At 30.2% G+C, this 21,410-nt stretch overlaps 1 protein-coding gene across 3 annotated transcripts in view; it reads right to left on the minus strand.

Annotated features, from left to right (window-relative positions):
- The window catches only part of Nep3 (M13 family metallopeptidase neprilysin 3), a 175,514-nt gene that overhangs the window by 74,807 nt on the left and 79,297 nt on the right, over positions 1-21,410 (minus strand). Inside the window, exon 1 of one of the 3 annotated variants that reach the window (XM_075382058.1) lies at positions 11,781-12,140. The exons of the other annotated variants lie outside the window; for them this stretch is intronic. Coding sequence (XP_075238173.1) covers positions 11,781-11,819 — 39 coding nt within the window. The 5' untranslated portion in view covers positions 11,820-12,140. Of the gene's footprint in view, positions 1-11,780; positions 12,141-21,410 lie in introns of those variants that run through there. 3 annotated transcript variants of the gene reach the window in all.

Here is a 21,410-nt window from a genome sequence, read left to right on the forward strand (position 1 = left end):
ATTTTTTTAAACATCTTTTTAAATCAATAATACATATTAATTTTTACAAAAATAGAACCACTTTATATAAAATTTAAATAAAAGACGAAGTTAAAAAGATATTCGTTTTAATCTATTTAAGTTCCTCAGATTTTTACTCGGCGTGTTTTTAAATCTGTGCAAACTTTAGCAGTTGTGAGTAAGATAGTTCTGCGCTGACTTAAAAAGCGTAAGAACAGTTATATTCTCAGTTTAATGATAAATTATTACGATCCAATTTGGTGAATAATTAATTCAACTTGCGAGAGTTCTGTCTGATATCTCGAATGTCTAAAAATTATAAAAGCACTTGATTTCATATTTTCATATATTGTGAATAAGAGAAAACAAAACCGTAATTACACTTCATTGCCAACCCAAAATCGGTACTGTATACCAGTAATATCATCCGTATATCGATTACCACATGCTCGGTCTTTAATCGAAAATCCTGTGATCTTTAGATGAAGGGACTGAGGAAATGGGAAAAGATGCAAAAATGATTATGAATAAAGCTAAGGAAAAGAAACTTTCTTTAAAAATGTATGCATTTTAAATTTGCACATAGTACAAATTCTACGCACGACAACAGTTTACTGCGCCATTAAATCAAAAAAATTATCGGCCCAAAAATTTCTTTGATGCCGAGGAAAAAAGTATAATTTTTCTACTATCTATACACAGCTGAGAATATTAGCTGTAAAAGTAGCTTGATTATTTAGTTTGGATTTTCGTAATCTGGGATGTTGTATCGGGTAAAAAATTCATTACCTTCATTTATCATAACGAACGACGGGGACCGAACTGAATCGGTTAAGGTTTAAAATAGTTAATAAAAAAAAAAAATGTTTTATTATTTATCCGATATAAGACCTACCTGTCTTTTACGCAGACAGATGTCGTTAAAGAGCCTTAGAAAAACTCTAAGGAATGTCTGACGGAAAGGGAAAAGGTCGTAGTTTCATTCATAATTCATGATAACAGTATGATGAAATCGGAAGATGTTTTTCTTTGGAAGATGTTAAAATGATTGCGCGATGAAAAATTTTAACAAAAGAAAGAAATTATATTTATTCGACTTTGACCGCGGTGACTGCGATCACCCCAGTCACACCGTTTGTAGTACAAAAATCAATGACTCGGTCACCGATGAGGAGAAAACCGATGGCATAATAGCATCCGGTAGCTCGGAAAATATGTATGTTTATTTCTTAATTTCCTGGTTATCGTACACTGACATTCCGCACTGACAGTTTCGACAGTTTTAGCTAAAAGAGACTGAAACAGGAAATGTAAGTTAATAATTAGGAGGATAGTTTTTTGTCGCAAAATGGTTTATACGTACATTAATATCACAGACATGAATCGTGACTGAAACTTAAGAGGGGAGCTATTCTACATTTTATAACTGGTTTTGTGTTTTCCAAAACTCGTCACATTAAGAATAATAATCGAGTTATTTAAATTCCAATTCGAACATTCTCTAGAAAAATAAATTTTTATCCGAATTTTATAGAAAATAAAGTACTAAGTTTTCCTTCAATTGTGGAATAAAGTAAAAACATTCAAACACATTTTAAAATAAATTTCTTATTTTATCTTTTCAGTGCCCATTTAATAAAACCTGAGTCATGATTATAACTATAAAAAGTTTTGGTTGCAGCGAGCTGTGGAACTGTGACTGTAACAGTATAAGGTATTTTCCGTATATTACATTACATTCCGTATATTAAAAAAATTACATTTTCTATTTATACATGAACATTTTTTCTATCGCTTAAAATAATTTTTTTATTGAATTAATTCAGATTTGTACAGGCGTAATATTAATCATATTCCCACACTTATACTTCAAGGCTTATGTGGGAAATTAATTATAAAATTAAAATATCTTATATACGAGGGTAACTCAATTATTATCCGCAATGTAGTTATAAATTTTATTGCAATACAAATAGGAAACTTACATGTACATAATTTTTCAACATAGTCCCCTTGCATTTCAACGCACTTGGTCCATCGTTGCACAAGCTTCCTGATGCCCTCATAAAAGAAGGTTTTCGGTTGAGCTGCGAGCCAGGAATGCACCGCTTCTTTCACTGTTTCGTCCTATGTAAATCGGCGGTCCTTTAATGCTTCTTTGAGTGGATCAAACAAGTGGTAGTCAGAAGCGGCAAGGTCAGGACTATACGGAGGATGAACCAGTACTTCAAAGTTGAGTTTCTGGAGCGTTTCAGCAGTGTGGGCAGCAGTATGTAGACGGGCATTATCGTGCAACAACACAACACCTTTCGACAGCAGTCCTCGACGTTTGCTTTGAATTGCACGCTTCAGCTTGGCAGTAAGCATTTCACTGTAACGCGCACTGTTTATTGTCGTGCCTCTTTCCTCATAATGTTCCAGTACTGGGCCTTGTGGGTCCCAAATATCGTAAGTATAAGCCTGTGGATTTTCCTGTGGATGGTTGGGTCTTGAACGTGTTTTGCAGGGCGAATTTGGATGTTTCCATTCCATACTCTGCCGTTTACTCTCCGGCTCGTAATGATGGATCCATGTTTCGTCACCAGTGATGATTCTGTCTAAGATATCCCGTTCGTTAGCGATCCAAATTTTTTTGGCAGATGTCCAAGCGCGTTTGTTTATTTAATTGTGTGAGTTGTTTTGGGACCCATCTTGCGCAGACTTTATGAAACCCATGTCTGTTGTGGATAATTTCGTAGGCACAACCGTGACTAATTTGCAGACGATGTGCCACTTCATCAAAAGTTACTCGTCTGTCTAAGAAAACCATGTCACGTGCACACTCAATGTTTTCCTCATTTGTGGCGGTAAACAGTCGTCCGGATCCGTCGTCGTGCGTAACACTTGTGCGACCATTTTTGGATTTTTCAATCCATTCGTAGTCACTCCATTGCAGCAACACACTTTTCCCGTACTGTACCGAAAGTCTTCGATGAATTTCGGCCCCTGATATACCTTCCGACCACAAAAAACGGATCACTGAACGTTGCTCTTCTTTGGTGCAAACAGAAAGCAGAGCAGCCATGGTTAACGGCAGGGTAGCGATAATGGAACTAACATAGCAGCATCAAGCCTGCACAGACATAAAAACAATTAAACCACACATGCGTCATCTACGCAACACGACAGTACTACCAACATAAACAAAAAATATAACTAAATTGCGGATAATAATTGACTTACCCTCGTATGTGAGTGGTATTATGATCCGGATATCTCCTGGAAACCTGAGCAGTATTCTTTCAAGGCTCTCTGAAGGAATCTACAGGAAGATGTGTTTATTTTTTGTACTTGACAATATGTATGCTGTGGTGTTTCGCTCTAGGGCACCCGAACATGGATAAATGTTTATATTAAAAATTAACAAAAAATATTAGCTGAGAGACAGTATTGAGGAATGGTACCATTAAAATTTGACCGATGCGATCTCTCTATTTGTCGAGAGATTGTATAGAGAATCGGTTAGATCTTGTTCTCTTGGGGTTAAAAAGTCCACGATTATCCATCCTGTTTTTGCCGTTATAAAATTAAAGAAATTAGTTTGAATTTTCTTTTAGTGTTTAATTTATCAAAATCGGGTAATTCGAGTCCGTTCTTGAGATAGCAATTTAATGAAATTTTTTTATAAATAAAATTGAAATTTTTTCTGTAAATAGCAAATAATGTGTTCTGCACGTTATCTTCGTATCTCGTTCAAAGCTTAGGCCTAAGCTCATCGCTATAATTTGTCCCCGGCTGCAGTATTAACTTACTGCATCAATTTCTGCCTATCATCGCTAGTTTCTATTTTTATTTGATCACAAATTTAAGAACAGCAAATTTAATTTTAGCATAACTTGCAGAATAAACCCTAATTGAAATCGTATTTGTTGTTATATTATAAACTATAATATTTGGGACTGTCCCCTTTTGACGAAAAATACATTTTTAACATTCTCATTTTCCTGAATATTTTTTCATTCAAGTTATCTCCACCGATTGAGATCGCTATAAACTGATCACCAAAATCAATTAAACGATTTAATCCAATAGATACTCTTTAAGGAGAAAATTGAACAATTTTCAGTTAAATATTTTGTGAAATTGTACCGATGAGTTCCCTTTCCTTTGTAGGTAAGTATAAGAACAGAGAATCGCCATATAGTTCAGGACGTGCACGTACATGTACAGTACACATTTTCTCGAATATAAGAATTTCTGAGACATTAGCATTGTTTAAAACTAGTCGAGTATGTATTTATAAAAACACTTTACAAAAAGTTATATTTTTAGAAAGTGTTAAAATATTTTGTAATGTTTTTAAATAAAATTAAATAAAAAAATATATGATATTAATCGCATTTATTTAGTTTTGCAAACGTCTCTACGTGTTTTAAACGATACTAATTTTTTAGTTTACAAAAACGCTATTCGCAGTTTGCTGCTGATTTTTTCTTTTAAATCGTCATATACTAAGACTTGCTTTAAGGTTTTAGATGTTTGATATAAAGTTTAAGTCGGTGATACAACGTATCATATTTTGGTAATAAACTTCAATACGTACTATCTTCAAAGATTTTTAAACTTATGAAATAAGGTAATTACTGTAGCTTAAGAGAATTTAATCAGCGACTTAATGCAATATCGATTTCCTACTATTTAAGCTAACAATAATTTTTTAATTAAAAATTTCACAATTACGTAAAAAAAATTAATTAATCTGGTAATCTGAAAAATATTCATATCATTAACTCATTATTATTACTAATAGAATAATAAAAATATAAACTTATTTTAAATGTATTATAAAATTAATAATATAGAATAAATAAATAATCAGTAATTTTCTAAATTTAGTCTACATTTTCATGCGTAAATTTTTAATGCCACTGAGTATTTTCTTATAGAAATGAGAGGTTTTCTGATGGTTATTTATTCTGAACAAAACCCTACTCTCTGGTTTACGAGAATCCAAAATCTAGTTTTCGCTATTTCAAAGGAAACTTTTTATAGTTTATTTCCGATTTTTTGTTCGTACTACAATAAAAAAAACCTACCCTTAACTGATGATCCCAGGTTATGTTTTATATCACATTTATGACCCGGCCGAAGAATAAAGAACGTCGAGATGATGAAACACTCAAATCATCTGCGTCTAATAATTCTAAGAAATTTCGTAGCTGTTTATCAGGTTAAAGCAATTTTAAACGAAAATTATGCGGTGAGGAGGTGCCACATAAAAATATTATTGTTATAAATTTATTGTGAAATCACTGCTACCGCACCACAAAAAAGAGATGCGAGTCAAAGTAAACTTTATTACAAATTTTCTCTCAATTATTTTTTTAAACAGTTGTATAATACGAAATAAGGAACTAGAGTTTCTCTTAAGTACTACACTGTTTTTATTCTTATAAACAATTTTTTTCCCGTAAAGTTTTCAATTTTTTTTTTTTTCAATTTTTACAGTGGCCTACCGTAGCTTTCTCTTTAACATTAAAATGATCTCTGTTTCTAGATTGCAATATAGATCACTTAAACTGTTTTTAAATTAATTAAAAAACCAAGTAAAAAATTCACATCGGGAAACGAATGAAAGCAAAAGCAAGAAAAGAGAAGTTAGGATATTTTTAATTTAAGAATTTCGAATATCGAACGACTTTCTGAGAACAAGTAAAATTCGTAAACCGGGAAATAAGGATAAAAGTAAAAAAATGTTTCTAGAAATAACACACTAGCAAAAAAAGTGATACTTAATTAGTACAGAACCGAATTATGATAAAGGGGTGGAACCAAGTCTTTCATGATGATATGCGGATGATATTTTCTGGTCTCATCTGCAAATTATTATGAAAAATTTTAAATAATTCGAAAACTATTACTTTAAAAACGTGTTATTATGTACTTATATTATGCTATGTATTATGATTTCATTAATATGTACTTATTAGAATCCAAAGTGCTGTTTATAAATTACAAAATGATCAGATTTATAAATTTAACGATGGATGCGTTAAATTATTTATAATGAATTCCAGTTTTATAAATTGTTGACTTAGAGTATAAACGTCAAAAGATTAACGGAACTTTATTATTAAACTTACACATTTATTTAATAGTACTCATTCAATTTTTTCTCGAAGAGGGATCCTAATGATTAATATTATTTATTAGTAAAAAAAAGTATTAAAAATAATATATTATGCACTAAATTTAAAAAAAACTAGAACTTTTAAAAATTATAATTACCCTACGTATCACGTTCACTAATCGTCCATGACGACGCTGAGAATTACTACGATTGTGATTGTTTGAAGACATTCCAAAATTTAATGCCAAGTTTTAAGAGAAAAAGAAATGATAATTAATAACTGATTGATTATTGAAGTTTTTTGAAACCTTTATTTTTTATCCTAAGATAACAACAAGCCGCAATTCAAAAACACTAAACGAGTTTTGAGTTTCCTTCTTCATTTAACAACGTACAACAGGTTAGATAGTAACTAATAGCATGCTTAAATCTAATATAAATATTAAATTTAGAACCAACAATCATTATCGTCACAATATGCCTGTTTATATTAGAAAGAAATTTACGCTTATCTAAAACTGATATATTTTCTTTGATTAGAGTTTTTCCTCAATTTATTAAATATTTAATACCGACCTGCATAAGAACTGTCAAATTCAGATAGTTTTTAATTTTGAAATTTAATTACATAAATATCACAAAAGTAAAACAGTAAAATTACTGTAATCTGGCGATGAGGAATGAAGCTTAGATAAATGGTTAATATAAAAAAGACGGTTTACATACGTTAAGACAATTTTTGTGGAAAATACCTCTTCTACATCCATCTGAATATTAGAAGTTTTAAAAGTAAAAATTTAACAAATAATCTAATACAAAGTTCAATAAAAAATTTTATAAAATGTTTTAATTATGAAAACCATACATAATTAAACCGGTTAATTTCTTGTCCTTTGGAAGAAAAAAATTTAAGCCTTTTCTAGAAACGAATTTGCAAAAGAAAATTATTTTTTTTCACTGATTCAATCTGAAAAAAAATTGTCGGAATTACATAATAAAACACTATGTTTGTAAAATTATTTTATCAAGTAAACAATCCAAATTAATTTTTTCTTTAATAAGTTTTATCGTTTTAATTTTTTGATTTACAAAAATAAATTTCAGCTGGCGAACGTTTTGAATATTCGTAGTTGTGAATTTTCTGTAAGTTCCGTCAATATTTATGAAAATTAAAACATATTTTTAAAACTTATTATCCTTATCTCTTATAAGTGCATACCTTTATTATAATTGTTTACAAGCTTACTTTTTAAACTATAAAATTAAAAAAAAAAAAAAAGCTTTGTAGGTCACGCGTAACTTTGACGACTAACCTCACATTACCGAGCAGGCCGATCCGGAAAATTAAAAAACAGTTCGATTATTAAATAGCAAAGGTAAAATTAATTTTATTTTACAAAATGTTATTGCAGAGAAAAAGTAATAAACCATAAAATAAATATATATAAACAACACCACTTCCTACGGGCAGAGTGTTGCGCTTCTTCCGATCTTCCGGAAAGTCTTGGGTTCGAATACTGGTTGGGCTTGGCATTTTTCACTCGATAAAAAATTCATCGATCGTAAGATCAACTGTAATCCGACTTCAGTTTGCATTTGCTAAAAGGAAATAAATGTAACGGTCGTTTATTATAAACCACCGGGTTTTTCTACTGATAAATTCGTCGTCGCAAATCAGCTGTTTAACAACTGATTTTGGAAGTGATTGGTGGTTCAGAAGTTCAAATTCTAATGGTAAGAAACTTTAATACGAATTTGAATACTAGACAGTGGACACCGGCGTTCTTTGGTGGTCGGGGTTCAATTATCCACACATCTCAGGAATGGTCGTTCTAAGTCTATACAAGACTAAACTTCATTTACACAATTTTAAATCCATTAAAAAAGTCATTAAAAAAGGAATGTTTGCACTATTCTTAATTAGTTATATCTGGATGGACTGCCAAATAATTGAGTTATCAAGAATCAAAATTCAAATCGTGTGTTCTATACAGTTTTAGCGATAACGCCAGCAAAAAAAAAAAAAGTCTAAATTTTACAGCAGTGGGCTAAAACATTGCAGTTAAATTCAGTCTTTTTTACGTACCAGTTACTGGTCTTAAAACGACCGACCCTAGATATACTTATTTAAATATTCATTAGCTTTAAGTTAAATTCTTCAAAGCTATTGTGTTTAACTTGGAATTTTACTTACCTTAGAAACAAATAAACGTAAGCGAAGAGAATAAATAATATATCTAATCAAAAAATACATTTCATTCTAAAGAAAAAAACTAATCGCGCAGATTTTTATTTATAAATTAGAAAAAATGTTTATTGTCTGTGGCATTTTTTATCTGCATCGTTATGTGTAATTAATATTTTACTACGACTTCCTCGATTGAAAAAAATCAAAAACATTGTTTTAGATTTATGTTTTCATAGACAAAAACACTGCTTCAAGACGATTTTTTGGTCCCCTTTTCATCTAGATTTTGGACAGAGCCCTTCGTATACTTTGTCATATGTAAGCTTACTAAGATTTTTCGCTACTTAAGAAATCACTCCCTTTTTCTTATCTCTGTAATTTGTTCTTGAAACCTCAAAAAAGAAAAAGAATAAAATAGTTAGCTGTAATAAAGCAAGGCCTGTGACAGATGTAATTGTGTTTAACATTAATTTGGATTCTTTTTCTAGTATATTGAGAAGAATAATTAACAAGATGAAGCCAAATGAACGCATTTCATTTTAAGAATTTCACTGTGTGCAAGAAAAAAATTCTTTAAAGTTAGTCGGTTTAATTAATTTATAATTGTAATAAACAAAATCGTTAATTTTTTTTTCAATTATAAAGAAATTTTACCTATGAATTTAATTTTTGGAGATTAAGAAATCCCTACGTTTAATAACTTAGAAGTGGATTATTTAATATTAATCAGGGATAAGGTATCTCAAAAAATTTGATATAAAGTTAATGAAAATTAGATCGATGTGACATTAAAATGATGTAACTCTTGTAGTTAACTTATGATAAAGGTTGTGAGATTAAGTTGTAGCCATTATTTTGGCCTTACAATAACGTTTGAGCAAGTACATGTCGCGCATTCCATTTGTAAAATCAGTTACTGATTCTTGCACCAAAAAAATTATTTAACCATATTATTTGATTAAAAATATTTTTTAATGCTCACAAATTCACATAATAATTATTATCGTTAACCGACACCGCATTCATAGCTTCGGTAGCAAAAGAAACCATTTGAGTTCAAGTTACTATGAAAAAAAGAAAACATAAATAGTAAAAAAATTTAAATATCTTGAAAGAAAATGCAGTCTGATTATAGAAACTTTTTACTTCCTTGTACGAAGTATTATGCTCGCGACAAATTTGGTTTTCAGATTTCAACGGAAATATTCATTTTAACCATCCCTGAATCCATTTTTACTAGTTTCGGCGTGAATTCTGTACGTACGTATGTATCTCGTATAACTCAAAACCTGTTAGCCGTAGGATGTTGAAATGTTGGATTTAAGACTGTTGTAACACCTAGTTGCGCACCTCCTCTTTTGATTGCAATCGAATGAACCAAAAATTTCCAAAATCCAAAAAAATTGTATTCAGAATTACAGCCAAATAAAATTTTAATTAATAAATATTTAGATCTTACAAGGGGATGGCACATCGGTTCGAATCAGACTTTATCTCCTTTTTCTTTTTTTAATTTTTTATTTTAAATTTAAATATATTGATTTATTAATAATTATTAACCGCTGAGTGTATAAAGGTTTTTACGATAAATAATAGTCCAATAAAAAAAAAATCATGAAAAAATATCAGAAGTTATTAATGAACAAAATTGTATGTACTTTTCATTTTAAAAAAATGTGTAAATGTAATTTAATAGGTGTACAAGAAAGTCATGTGGGTCCACACAGATTTTTTTCAAATATTACGTCGTAATTTTATCACTGAACGAATCAGTAATTTGTTAGGTTTATTTTGTATCATATTGATCATTTTCAAAAATATTTTTCATAATCTACTCAGTCGTAGTTTGAAGCATTAAAACTTTGTTAGCGATTTTCTTAATTAAATAACTGACATTATTAGATAATTTTGGTAACATTATTGTGTAAATTATTTTTATTAATCTAAAATTTATTTTCAATTTAGATACTTGCATATATTATTTTTCAACCTTTTTTTAACTGATGAATTGTCTTACCCGCAAAAATAATGTTAAAACCCTCATAAATATGTTTTTAATTTACAGCGGACAATAAACATACGTTTAATAAATTTGCACTTCACTTTTACAACTCTTTCTCTTATTTCGTATACAATTCATTATGAAATCGTTCAACCTATTAGACTCTGCAAAATAACGTCAGTTTGATATCACATTTTATTCTTTGCCAATTCTATATCAAACTACTGAGAATATCCTTTTCTTAAAATCTATTTCAATTTCGATATAATATCCGAAAAATTCAACGTATTCAAAATTTTGTTACAAATAATAATTTATAACTTAATAATTACAGTATACATTTCTAAATAATTAATATTTAGATAACACTATTCTGTTGATAAATAAAGATAAATACTGGAATTCTGCGGAATCCTGTTGATTTTTTGTTGTATTAACATATAACTCAATAAACTTGCAGCTAGATCGTAGATAATCAGATAAATCATATCAATATAAGAACAGATTAATAATTAAAATTTGAAAATTTTAATTAATATTAAAATATTAATTAAACAAATTACTTTGTATCTAATCTGGTAGTTTTTTTTTTTTTTTTTTTTTAATTTTTCTACGTTATTATTTTGAAATATTATAATCTGTTTATTTTTTATGCGAGTACATTTTATAAGTAGAATATACTATCAGACAGCAATATACGTAGCACTACTGACATAATAAAAATCAGATGTGGACCCACATGACTTCCTAGTACGCCTGCCTATAAAATTACATATACACATTTTTAAAAGTACATAAAATTTTATTTCACCAATAACTTTTCCATCTTTTTTTATTGTTATTATTGAATTATTATTTATCGTAAAAAACTTTTTACAATCGGAGGTTAATAATTATTAATAAATCAATATATTTAAATTTAAAAGAAAGAGTTAAAAAATAAAAAAGGGAATGAAGTCGGATTTGAACCGATGTGCCTTCCCCTAGTAAAATCCAACTATTTCATTAACTAAAATTTTATTTAGTTGTAACTCTGGAACCCATGAAAATAAGTACCACTTATGATATATCGTTGGGAAAAGCAGTAAAAAAAGCAGCCTCTCTTCTCAATAGTAAGCAAAGGTAAACGGTTTTAGTAAACTAAAAATATCTTATTTTAATATTTTCCTTTTAAACATTCTTGTTAATTTTATGTATATTTCTTTAACAGGAATATTGTCTCTTAATGTAGCTGTCTTGATACGTCATTAGTATTGAATTTGTGATCTTATTCCGAGTTATATTAATTTAGAAGTACGAATAATATAATATCTACATTTTGTGTATTAGAAATTGTAAAATTTCAGACGCAAAAAGGCCATTATTTGATAATTAAAAAGTGTAGGTATTATTATTATTAAAATAATTATTTAGAACTTATTTAAGTATTAAAATATTTAAATAAAGCTGAATATATTAAAATTTTCATTTTATATACTTACAGAGTTATCGAACCCTAACTTCCTTTTAATTCTTTCCATTTTGTCTGTTGAAAACAAATAGGATTGACGATACTTATGTTCACTGATAAACCGCGTAAGTCTTAAATAAGTTAAATTATAACAAAATCGTTGCAGATTATCCGGAGTATACTATACGACATAATTTAACCACGTATATTCAAAGGGAATGAAAAGAAAATTCACAGGTAAATAATTTCATACATTAAATACATTTTACGGTGTTTATCGCTAAAGATAAGATAAAAAAAAAATCACTGGTATTGCACGTAACGTATAACTCGCAACATTTGCATAGTGAAATAAAAAGGCGCTAAGAGGACAGCCGCAGAACTCAACACATTCTGGTTAAATCAAGTTAAGCGCAATGACTAACGTCATATGTGGGGAACAATTCATTACATCAAGGTCTTAGCCTAATGTTTATGTATAATTTCATTCAGCGAAATTCTAACGTTAGAATTATGTTCGAAAGAGCATTCCTTTAAATAGATGCCTCCATTTTGTACGTTAGCCAAAATTCCAAGTTTTACGTTGAAATTCTAAATCCGTTTTTAATACAGAATAATATTTACACGTTTCTGTAAACGATTTTTTTTAACCTAAAAATCGTGTCGTTGTAATTATTTTAACTTTCTAATACTTATATGTGTTTTTTATAACCGCAACATAAAAGTGTTAACATAAAAGTCTAACTATAAAATATTTTGCTGAAAAATAATGCTCTGCAACCCTTCCAAAAAAGGTTTCTTTTGTTTGGAGTGGATGGTCAGCAAATTATTAAAGTAAATTTTTTGAAAGAATGAAATACGGGTACAGAAAGCACCGTAAATCCTGTTAATCAAGTTACACGCGTAGATACAGATTTAAATATTTCACGAAACCAAAATATATTTTTTTAGAGTTAGATCATCCTCTCTCTCTTTTTTTTTTACGAGGACCAAAACCTTCTTGATTTTACTTATAAATGGCATTAGCCCGAAGTGGTATATTGAAGTACACCTATTCTTCATATTCACACGATTTTAAAGTGAAATAAAATAAAATCATATCAAATTAAAATAAAACATTAAATAATACATACTTTTAAGTGTTAACGTAAAGTTTAAAGTTTAAATATGGCGCATTACAGCAACACAAAAAAAAACATAAAGGAACGCTAAACTGAAATTACAAAAACTGTGTTCGACTGAAATCAAATATTTTAGCTACAATTCAGATTTTGTAAGTATAAAAATATCTGTTGCCATGTCGGGTGAAAAAAAAGTGATTTTTCATTTGTTAGCTCCTATACCGTTAGTAACAAAGTAAAATAAACCCTTGTAATGTAATTAGTATCATACAATCCATTTTTAATGTGGCATGTCCTAATAAAAGAAAAAAAATGGTTTGTTCTGTGTATATAGTGGTGTGCTACTGTGCATATATATATATAAATGTTGTCCTATGAATGTACTTGAAAATATTCCGAATCGGATTCCTTGAATAATTTTTTGTTCAGAATATTTTTTTCTGAAAGTATGTTTTCTTTAAAATATTCCATTTGAAGTATACATCTTTTCTTTTTATTATCTTGGTTCTAAAAATACATCTATCTAGAAATCTTAATTTTGGGAAACCGTTTAAAAAAGATTCTTTTGAAATTTACATTGTTGGTGGTAAGGTGGAGATACGCTTAAGATTTAAATGGTGTAATGTAATTATCATTCTTTTATGCTGGTATAAACCGCACTGTTCTCTTACGGAGTTACGGCAGAATATAATAAAATTTATTTCATGATTACGGAAACTAATTTATTGCTATACAGTATCTATCCCGGTCTTTCTATAATACACGCAAAATTGTTCATTATCTTGTCAAAGAGTCTTAAAAAAAGAAGACCAAGTGAGCATCAAGCCTGAATTTACTCTTGAGGAATAAAGTATTTTCTTCCTTTTTTCAGACACCTAAATGCGACTAACTTATCCGACAATGACGATGAGGGATTAACCGAACAAATAAAACCAATATTTTTCATGAGCGGTGGAATTGTGGGACACACTCCAGTTGATCTTATGGAAGCTAATACGATAGCTGACACATTACGTCAAAGCGACTAGTGAGTCATCAGAGATTAAAAAAAGAAACAATTGGAATGTTACGATGGAAATTTTACAGAAACGAGCAAACAAAGTTAATTATCCTACTTTTGATAGATACCGAATCGAACCATCTTAAAGCCGATAAAGTAGTCCGTGATTTCAAATCGGCGTTGAAACATCCAGGAACACACGCAGTTTTGCATTTATTAAAACTGGAACAAAAAAGTTTTACGTATTGCTTCGAATGACGAACGCAACTTATGAATCGTGCTCACAATGAATTATCTAAATTATTGGGTCACCCTTTGAATGGCATTTCAAATTATGAACATTTCCAGGAGATTTCTAAGAAACCAGATCGCATCGTTATAATCATTCGCTTTACGTTGAAAAGAATGCTATGAATTTTCTTTAATAGTTAAAAGTTGTCCTTGACTTTTGGAACCGACGTTATGTTTGATAAGTAAAGTCCAGTAAATCAAAATTCAACTGTTTTCGATAAGTTACATAAAAATAGTAAAATATAAAAAAATTATACTGAAATTATTAAAAGTAATTAATAAGAATTAGCATACATATTTATTACTTTTATTTTTACAAGGAATTGCATTGTTAATTAAAATACATACAATGACCCAATTCTAATTAAAAAAACAAAAAAAAAACATTTTCTCTATTTATTAAAATACCAATTTAGATTTGATATTTTTGTATTTCGTGTAACGCGTAGTACATAATATTTTCTTATCGACCTACCTGGTATTCGTTTTTACTGTAGTAACCTTGTCAATGTGACGTGAGTTAATCAACAAAGTGTAATTTCCTAGTTGTTTTTAACAGACTTTTTTAAAAAAAAACTTATTACTTTCATCGCATGTCGGTATTACTTTCGGTCGCATGTTGAGAGTGGGGTGGTGAAAATGAACTTTCTTTCCGTTTTGAGGTATGAGTACGAAAATACCGTTCACTTAAATTCCTTATATGTTTATACATATGGTTTCCTTACACGGAGTGTTCCGCAACATATTCACTAAAATTCAGATACTGATTCAGGGAACAAAATGAGCAAAAATGTTCTATTATCGACATAAGTCGTATTTTATTTCGTTTTTCTTCTGGATTTTGTGATTTTCAACAAAAGAAATTTCTCAGGAACGGGTAAACCTACTGTAATTAAATTTGGCAGATCTAAGACTAGTATCATATTCTACAAAATGAAAAATTTTGGAAACGTCAACTTCAAAAATTTCAAAATGGCGCCCATATTAATTTTTTTAAGCTTCAATACCTTTGTAATTATTTGTTTTGTCAAATTTTTACTTATACAAAATTCATTAAGAATTTTATTTTGAACAAAATTACCTCTCATTTGTAAAAATCTGTTGACAAACAATCGAGTTATTGCAGACAATTATCCCGGTAGTTCGCTTGCGCGCCGTAATGCAAGCTGATAGTTTTTTGCCTGTTTTTATTTCCTTCATTAAAAGTAATAAAAATAAATTAATAACAATAAAAATTATCACCTTGCATTATAGTGCGCAAGCGTACTGCTGGGTTAATTGTCCGCAATAACTCGATTGTTTGTCAACGGATTTTTACAAATGAGGTGTAATTTTGTTCAAAATAAAATTCTTAATAAATTTGGTAATAAGTAAATATTTGATCAAACAAATAATTTCACTGATTTTGAAGATTTAAAAATTAAAACTTAAGAATAATTTGTTCAGAGCCCAACGTCTCCTATTGTTATCCGTGATTGGTGCTTATAGGACTGTCTCTCGAAAGGCAGTCCTTATTATTTCTGGTATTAAGCCCATTGATATTCTTACGACTGAGCCCCAATTACGTTATGATGCTAAGAAGGAAATGACACCTCTGGGTGCATAAAGAAATAAACGGACCAAGGCTTCCATTTATGGCAGATCCGGTGGACTGAACGTCCGATGGCAGTTCCATGCATGGAATTTTTTCTGATGTGAGAAGTATACAGATAGTTAGATGGATTTTCTCCAATCGGCATATTACACAGTTTCTTTCTTGACATGGTACTTTCCGATTTAGGTTGGCCAGATTTGGTTTGATTAGTTCAGATTTGTGTCCGAAGTGTAGAATCATTGATCATGTGTGCCATATCTTATGTCTGCCCCAGGTACGAAACGGAATGTACCGAAATAGCTATAGAGTTTGCAGTATGAACTCTGATTTTGATCTCCAAGTTAATTGGAAAACTGAAAAGGAATGGAATATAGTTGCTGGCTCTCTTAGATTCTGAGCTCTGCGGATGATGACTGAGGGATCTGGTGCTGTTGTAAATGTATAGATAGAATAGCAACTCGAGTGGCTAGGAGCCCGCCTTGGCGCTTACTTCGTCAAGACTGGCGTTTCGGCATCGAGTCCTGGTTAGCTGGAAAATTTCGCTGTTAGGATTAGATTGGATGCAATGGAGCTGCGGTGTGAAAAAATGTAGGCATTGATCTCGCTCCCAAAAGCTGACTAGAGCAGAGAGATAGGGTATGTTTTCATTAGAAGTTTATTAAATTTGTAAATTTGTTACTTGATTTTGAGAAAATCAAGAAGAATTTATGTAAATTGAATTGTACGAAAAAATTGTGGTTGTTTGCGATCAATACGTGTTTTGTTGGTATGAGGATAATATTTTTGGTGTTTAAAGACTCAATCAAGTAATGTGAGTGCATAGTCTAATAGAAGTTATAGGAAGAACTTTTGCGTCAAACCTTCTGTGTTAAAGGAAGGCACGAGGATCGCGCTTCCGAGAATCGGTTAATTTGATAGTTGAGGGTTGTATTTTATGATAGGTGGTCGTGGTTGGAGAGGCTATACGAAGGCGATGCGATATTAATACATTAAATACACTGATGGAAATGTCTGCCGACGCATTTTCATCGGTGGCATTCTGACAGAGGCCAAACTGATGACTGTGTTGTATTATCATGTTTTAGAGGGTCTAAAAGACGACCTCTGGTAAAACTTATAACGGCTATGAACGGTGGGAGTGGTGCTGCGACCGAAATCGTCACAAGGCGGGTGTCTTCCCCTACGGGGATCAGGTTGTGGATTTAATGTCTGTGATGGACAGAGTAAAGGTATCACTTGTAGGGCTGAATGTACCTACACTTCGGTGGGACTGCACTCTGATGAGCAATACCGTATCCGACTCGGCGAAAAGGAACAGAACACTTCAATGCTTGCCCGGAATGGGATTTACTTATTAAGGATGAGTTCCCATTTTTTGGAACGACTCGCGTTTCATACTGCATCATAAACATCTATTACACTTATACACATAAAAGAGATGTATCTAATTTAAACATCAACTTTCGAGAAAGATAATACAGTAATAACATATTGTGCTTCACTATATCGATGAACTTTGTTTGTAGATAGTATTAAACGTACAGATGTTTTCTAAATTATTAAAAATAAGTTTGCAATCATTTTCAGTAAAAATCATAAATGGTTACGGTATTAAATTAATCTTTTTAAAAAACTTCTTTAATGTAATAAGTGAGGTATTTACATGTTTAATAAATTGAAATATAAATAAAAACCTATCATTTTACACAAAATATAAAAGTGATCTTTATATTCAAAATAAATTCAATACTGTTTTGAAAATTCAATATGTTTGGACAAAGTTTGATGAAGCTAGCGACAATGTAAAAAAAAATTATAATAAAAATATTTAGCTTGTTCAAATTAAACTTTTTTAATAAATAATTCCACCGAATTAACTCTTGTTAGGAAGCGTATTAAAGAACTTAGCTTAATGATATTTTTCCATGACATATTTAAAATATTACGAAATATTAAACGATGTTAGGAAATGCATTTTTTTTCAAGGCAAATTATCGTTTCATCGCGTGTTTAAAAGACTGCCATTACAGTCTCTGAAGTGAGTTTTCTTTTTTTATCTCTGTTTGCAGTATTATCGTACATACACCAGTCTTATGCGAATAAATCATAAAATAAGCGTTTCTTTGTAAATTCACAAGGTTAACTTATCTGAATAATGAAAGTAGTGTTAGTGCTTGAGAGTGACCGCACGCACGAATTCATGTTTGCTTGCAATTTTAACTGAATAAGGGAGAAAGAAACTTAGTGTGGTGGCAGTTCAGTTAAAGCTTATTCATAATTACTTCAAAATTTTATACGCTGTAATTTACCTTTCTAAAAAAGTAATAAATGCGACGGCTATAGTGGCTCATGCGACGGCTCAGGTAATCGAAATATTTTTTATTTTAAATCAAGAAAATTAGACTTAGATATTAGGGACATTCCAAGTAGACTTACTACTATTAGTATTACCTACTCTAGTATTATTATAAGGGTCTAATTAATTAATTCCTACGTGGCATCCGAAAACTTACCTTTGTGGAGTCCATGATGAATTGCCAAATTATATTTTAAATGTGTTTTTTCTAAGGTTCTCGGTGAATTAAAAATTGATATGAAAAATAACGAAATCTCTTCACTATTAATAAGACAAACATTTTTAAAAGTTAGGGATGAGCAATTAACATTTAGCAGAAAAGTAGGTAGGTATCTACATCAATTTAAATAAAAATGTTATTATTTTGATAACATGATTACTGTTACCACCAAACGGCAACATCTCTTCCGATAGTTATTTTATATTTTTTAATTTAGTTGTCATAACAGTAATAAAACCGAAATAAACTAAAATAATACTATTTTGAATGATATTGACAATAATTTGTTATAAACATCAATTTTAATTATTAATTTTAACGTGCCTTATTTTCTAAATTTTAACTCTTCATTTAGTATGTGATGATCAAATAATTCTTCAGGTGATGACGATTTGAATAACATTAAAAAAGCCAGATATTTAGATAATATTTATCTTGTGCTTAAATATAATTATATTTAATTCTAGTCAAACATTGTACAGTTGTACCAGACTACTTCTCACTCACAAATCACAAATAAAGAACGCGGCTGCCTACAGGCCTCGAATCCAGAAAGCTTCATGGGCTATCTGGAGACTTCCGGAATATTGGTAAGAAAAATAAAAATATTGTTTTCACCCCGTGAAAGGGTTATACTCCTTCCGATAGTATTATTTTAAAAATTTATCGTCTCTTTTTGTATGATGCTTAAAAATTCAGTAAGAAAGTTACAGATCAAAAGCTAACTAAAAGTAAAATTCAAACGATAAAAACATTCACCGATCTTAATGAGGGAGTAAACATTTTTATTTTTTCTATACATACCCAGAAAAATAAATTTAGCTGGCATTATGTGCCTTACAATATGCTATTAATAGTAAAATATTTTCTTCAGGTACAAACCGACCTTTCATCACTTGATCGTATGATAATTATGTGGCCTTCACAAGGTGATATGTCAATCGCTTGAAACGGTCAGTCTTTCTGAATCTATTTATGTCCGATTGTTCAGCGTTTCAAACCGTTAAACTTCAATATTTTGAACATCTGGCTCAAAAATCTTGAGATAAGATTTGATGAGTCAGTCTTCACGAATACAAAACCTGTAGGAGAACGAGAATTGTGTTGAATGATCTTTACTTCAGTAAAGATTCCTCTTTAATAGAGATTTCTGGTTCTGGTAGTAAAAAGATTAATATTGAATTCTTTAATTTTACGGTTGTCATAAATGGAGTTATTTCTGCTGTTGTTTGGTTAATGTAATCGATTGTCCTGATTTAAAGCTGCCTTGAATGGGAAATAAAATATCCTTAGTTTTTATACGGATCTCAGGAGTTAAAGAAAATAATAATCTTAGAGAAGAATGTGCAAACAGTTAATCAATTTTAATATCATTCAGGATCGATCGTAGAACATTTTCTTTCTCATTCGAAAGAAAAAAACTCTTGAAAGAAGGCCGACTTTTCGTTATTTTATTTTGTTTCTTTTTAGAAACTATCGACTCATTCAAATTTAAAGTTTTACAAACAAAACGAATTAAGAAGTAAATAAGAAACAGAAATAAGTAAACGATCCAGAAACAGATTAAAATAAAATAAAACTAAGAAATAATTTTTATATAAATATTAATTAATTTTTATATAATAAGAAATGATTTTTATATATTTTAACAAGAAAAGCTTAAGTTAATAATTCTGAAGCTTTCACTATTTTGCAATCAGAAAGGCACAGATTTTGTGGAGTTCAACGCACCACAAACGTTAGATTAACCGATAGACCCAACACACAAGCACAAGCAGTAAGTTTCAACTCATTCTCCACTGTGACTCATTGCAAAAGGGAGTATTAATACACCACTACTCAGTCATCATAACCCTTAGGTAAAAATTACATACCCAGTCATCATGACCCTCAAAGTAGGTAAGGCTACTTGAATACGCCGAACATTATTGCTACCATTAGATACCGTAGATAAAGAAACGTCAACGTTGCAACTTGCAGCATCATAACGAACCGCGCTTCTAACTTGCCCCGCTCAAATTTTTTCGAACTTAAATTGAGCGTTACTTAAGAATGATGAAACGAATTTTCATCAAATCTTCACACGCATTACTTCAGATAAACTACTACAGTATCTAAATTTCAATGAAACCGATCTAGCAGTTTTAAAGATTTTCGAGCCAAACATTTTATACGTAGGCCTACAAATAATTATATAAGGAAACCAAAAATTAAGAGAATGGTGTTTTCGTCCTCCTCATACCTCAAAACGTAAAGAAAATTCATTTTCATCATCCACTCCCAACATTCGACAGAAAGTAATACTATACTTTTCTTCGTAAATCGGGTAAGAACAACCTAATAGACAATATTCTGAATTATCATATATGCTGTAACGATGTGGAATCTAATTAGGTGGAAGTTACTCCTTCTTTAGAGAATTTTCCCCATTTTTCAGTATAAATATTCCATCTTCAATGGAATCATATCATTAACGATATTATTATCGTTAATGATAAACACTAGCTTATAATTTTTTTTTTTTAAATTATAGAAAATATTTATCGGGAGTTATGTGTCAAACTTCCAACAGATTAAGAAGAGGAAGGTCCGCTTCACCACGAGATTCATTATGAATTTATCGATATTTGATGTTAAGAAACCGATCTTAATCTTAAGTTTCTGGAATGTAGTAAATTAACGACCAAATATCGAGAGGAATACTTTCTCTCATATTTTTGTGAACAATGATAAGTTTAATAAAATCGATTGTTCTGATGCTTGGCCTAGGAGGATGTTGGTCTCTGGTTCTTCAGTTAGATTCGATTTATTTCTTTTTATTCTGACCTACATTTTTGTTCATTGTTATATTTTAATCGACTGGCGTAAATTTTTCATTACGTTGTCCGACTTTCCTTTGCTCATTATTCCGAGTAAGATCTAAATCGGCAAAACAAAATTAAATAAATTTATAAGTTCTCTTTGGACATTTTACGCTAGTAATCTTCACGGTAGGTTTCCTTTGAATTTTCTGCTAAGTGTATCACACCAACGTAATTCATTCTTTTGTTACAATTTTCTCTCATCGACCAGCTACTTA

The sequence above is a fragment of the Lycorma delicatula genome, chromosome 1 (assembly GCF_047948215.1).
Source record: "Lycorma delicatula isolate Av1 chromosome 1, ASM4794821v1, whole genome shotgun sequence".
Taxonomy (NCBI): domain Eukaryota; kingdom Metazoa; phylum Arthropoda; class Insecta; order Hemiptera; family Fulgoridae; genus Lycorma; species Lycorma delicatula.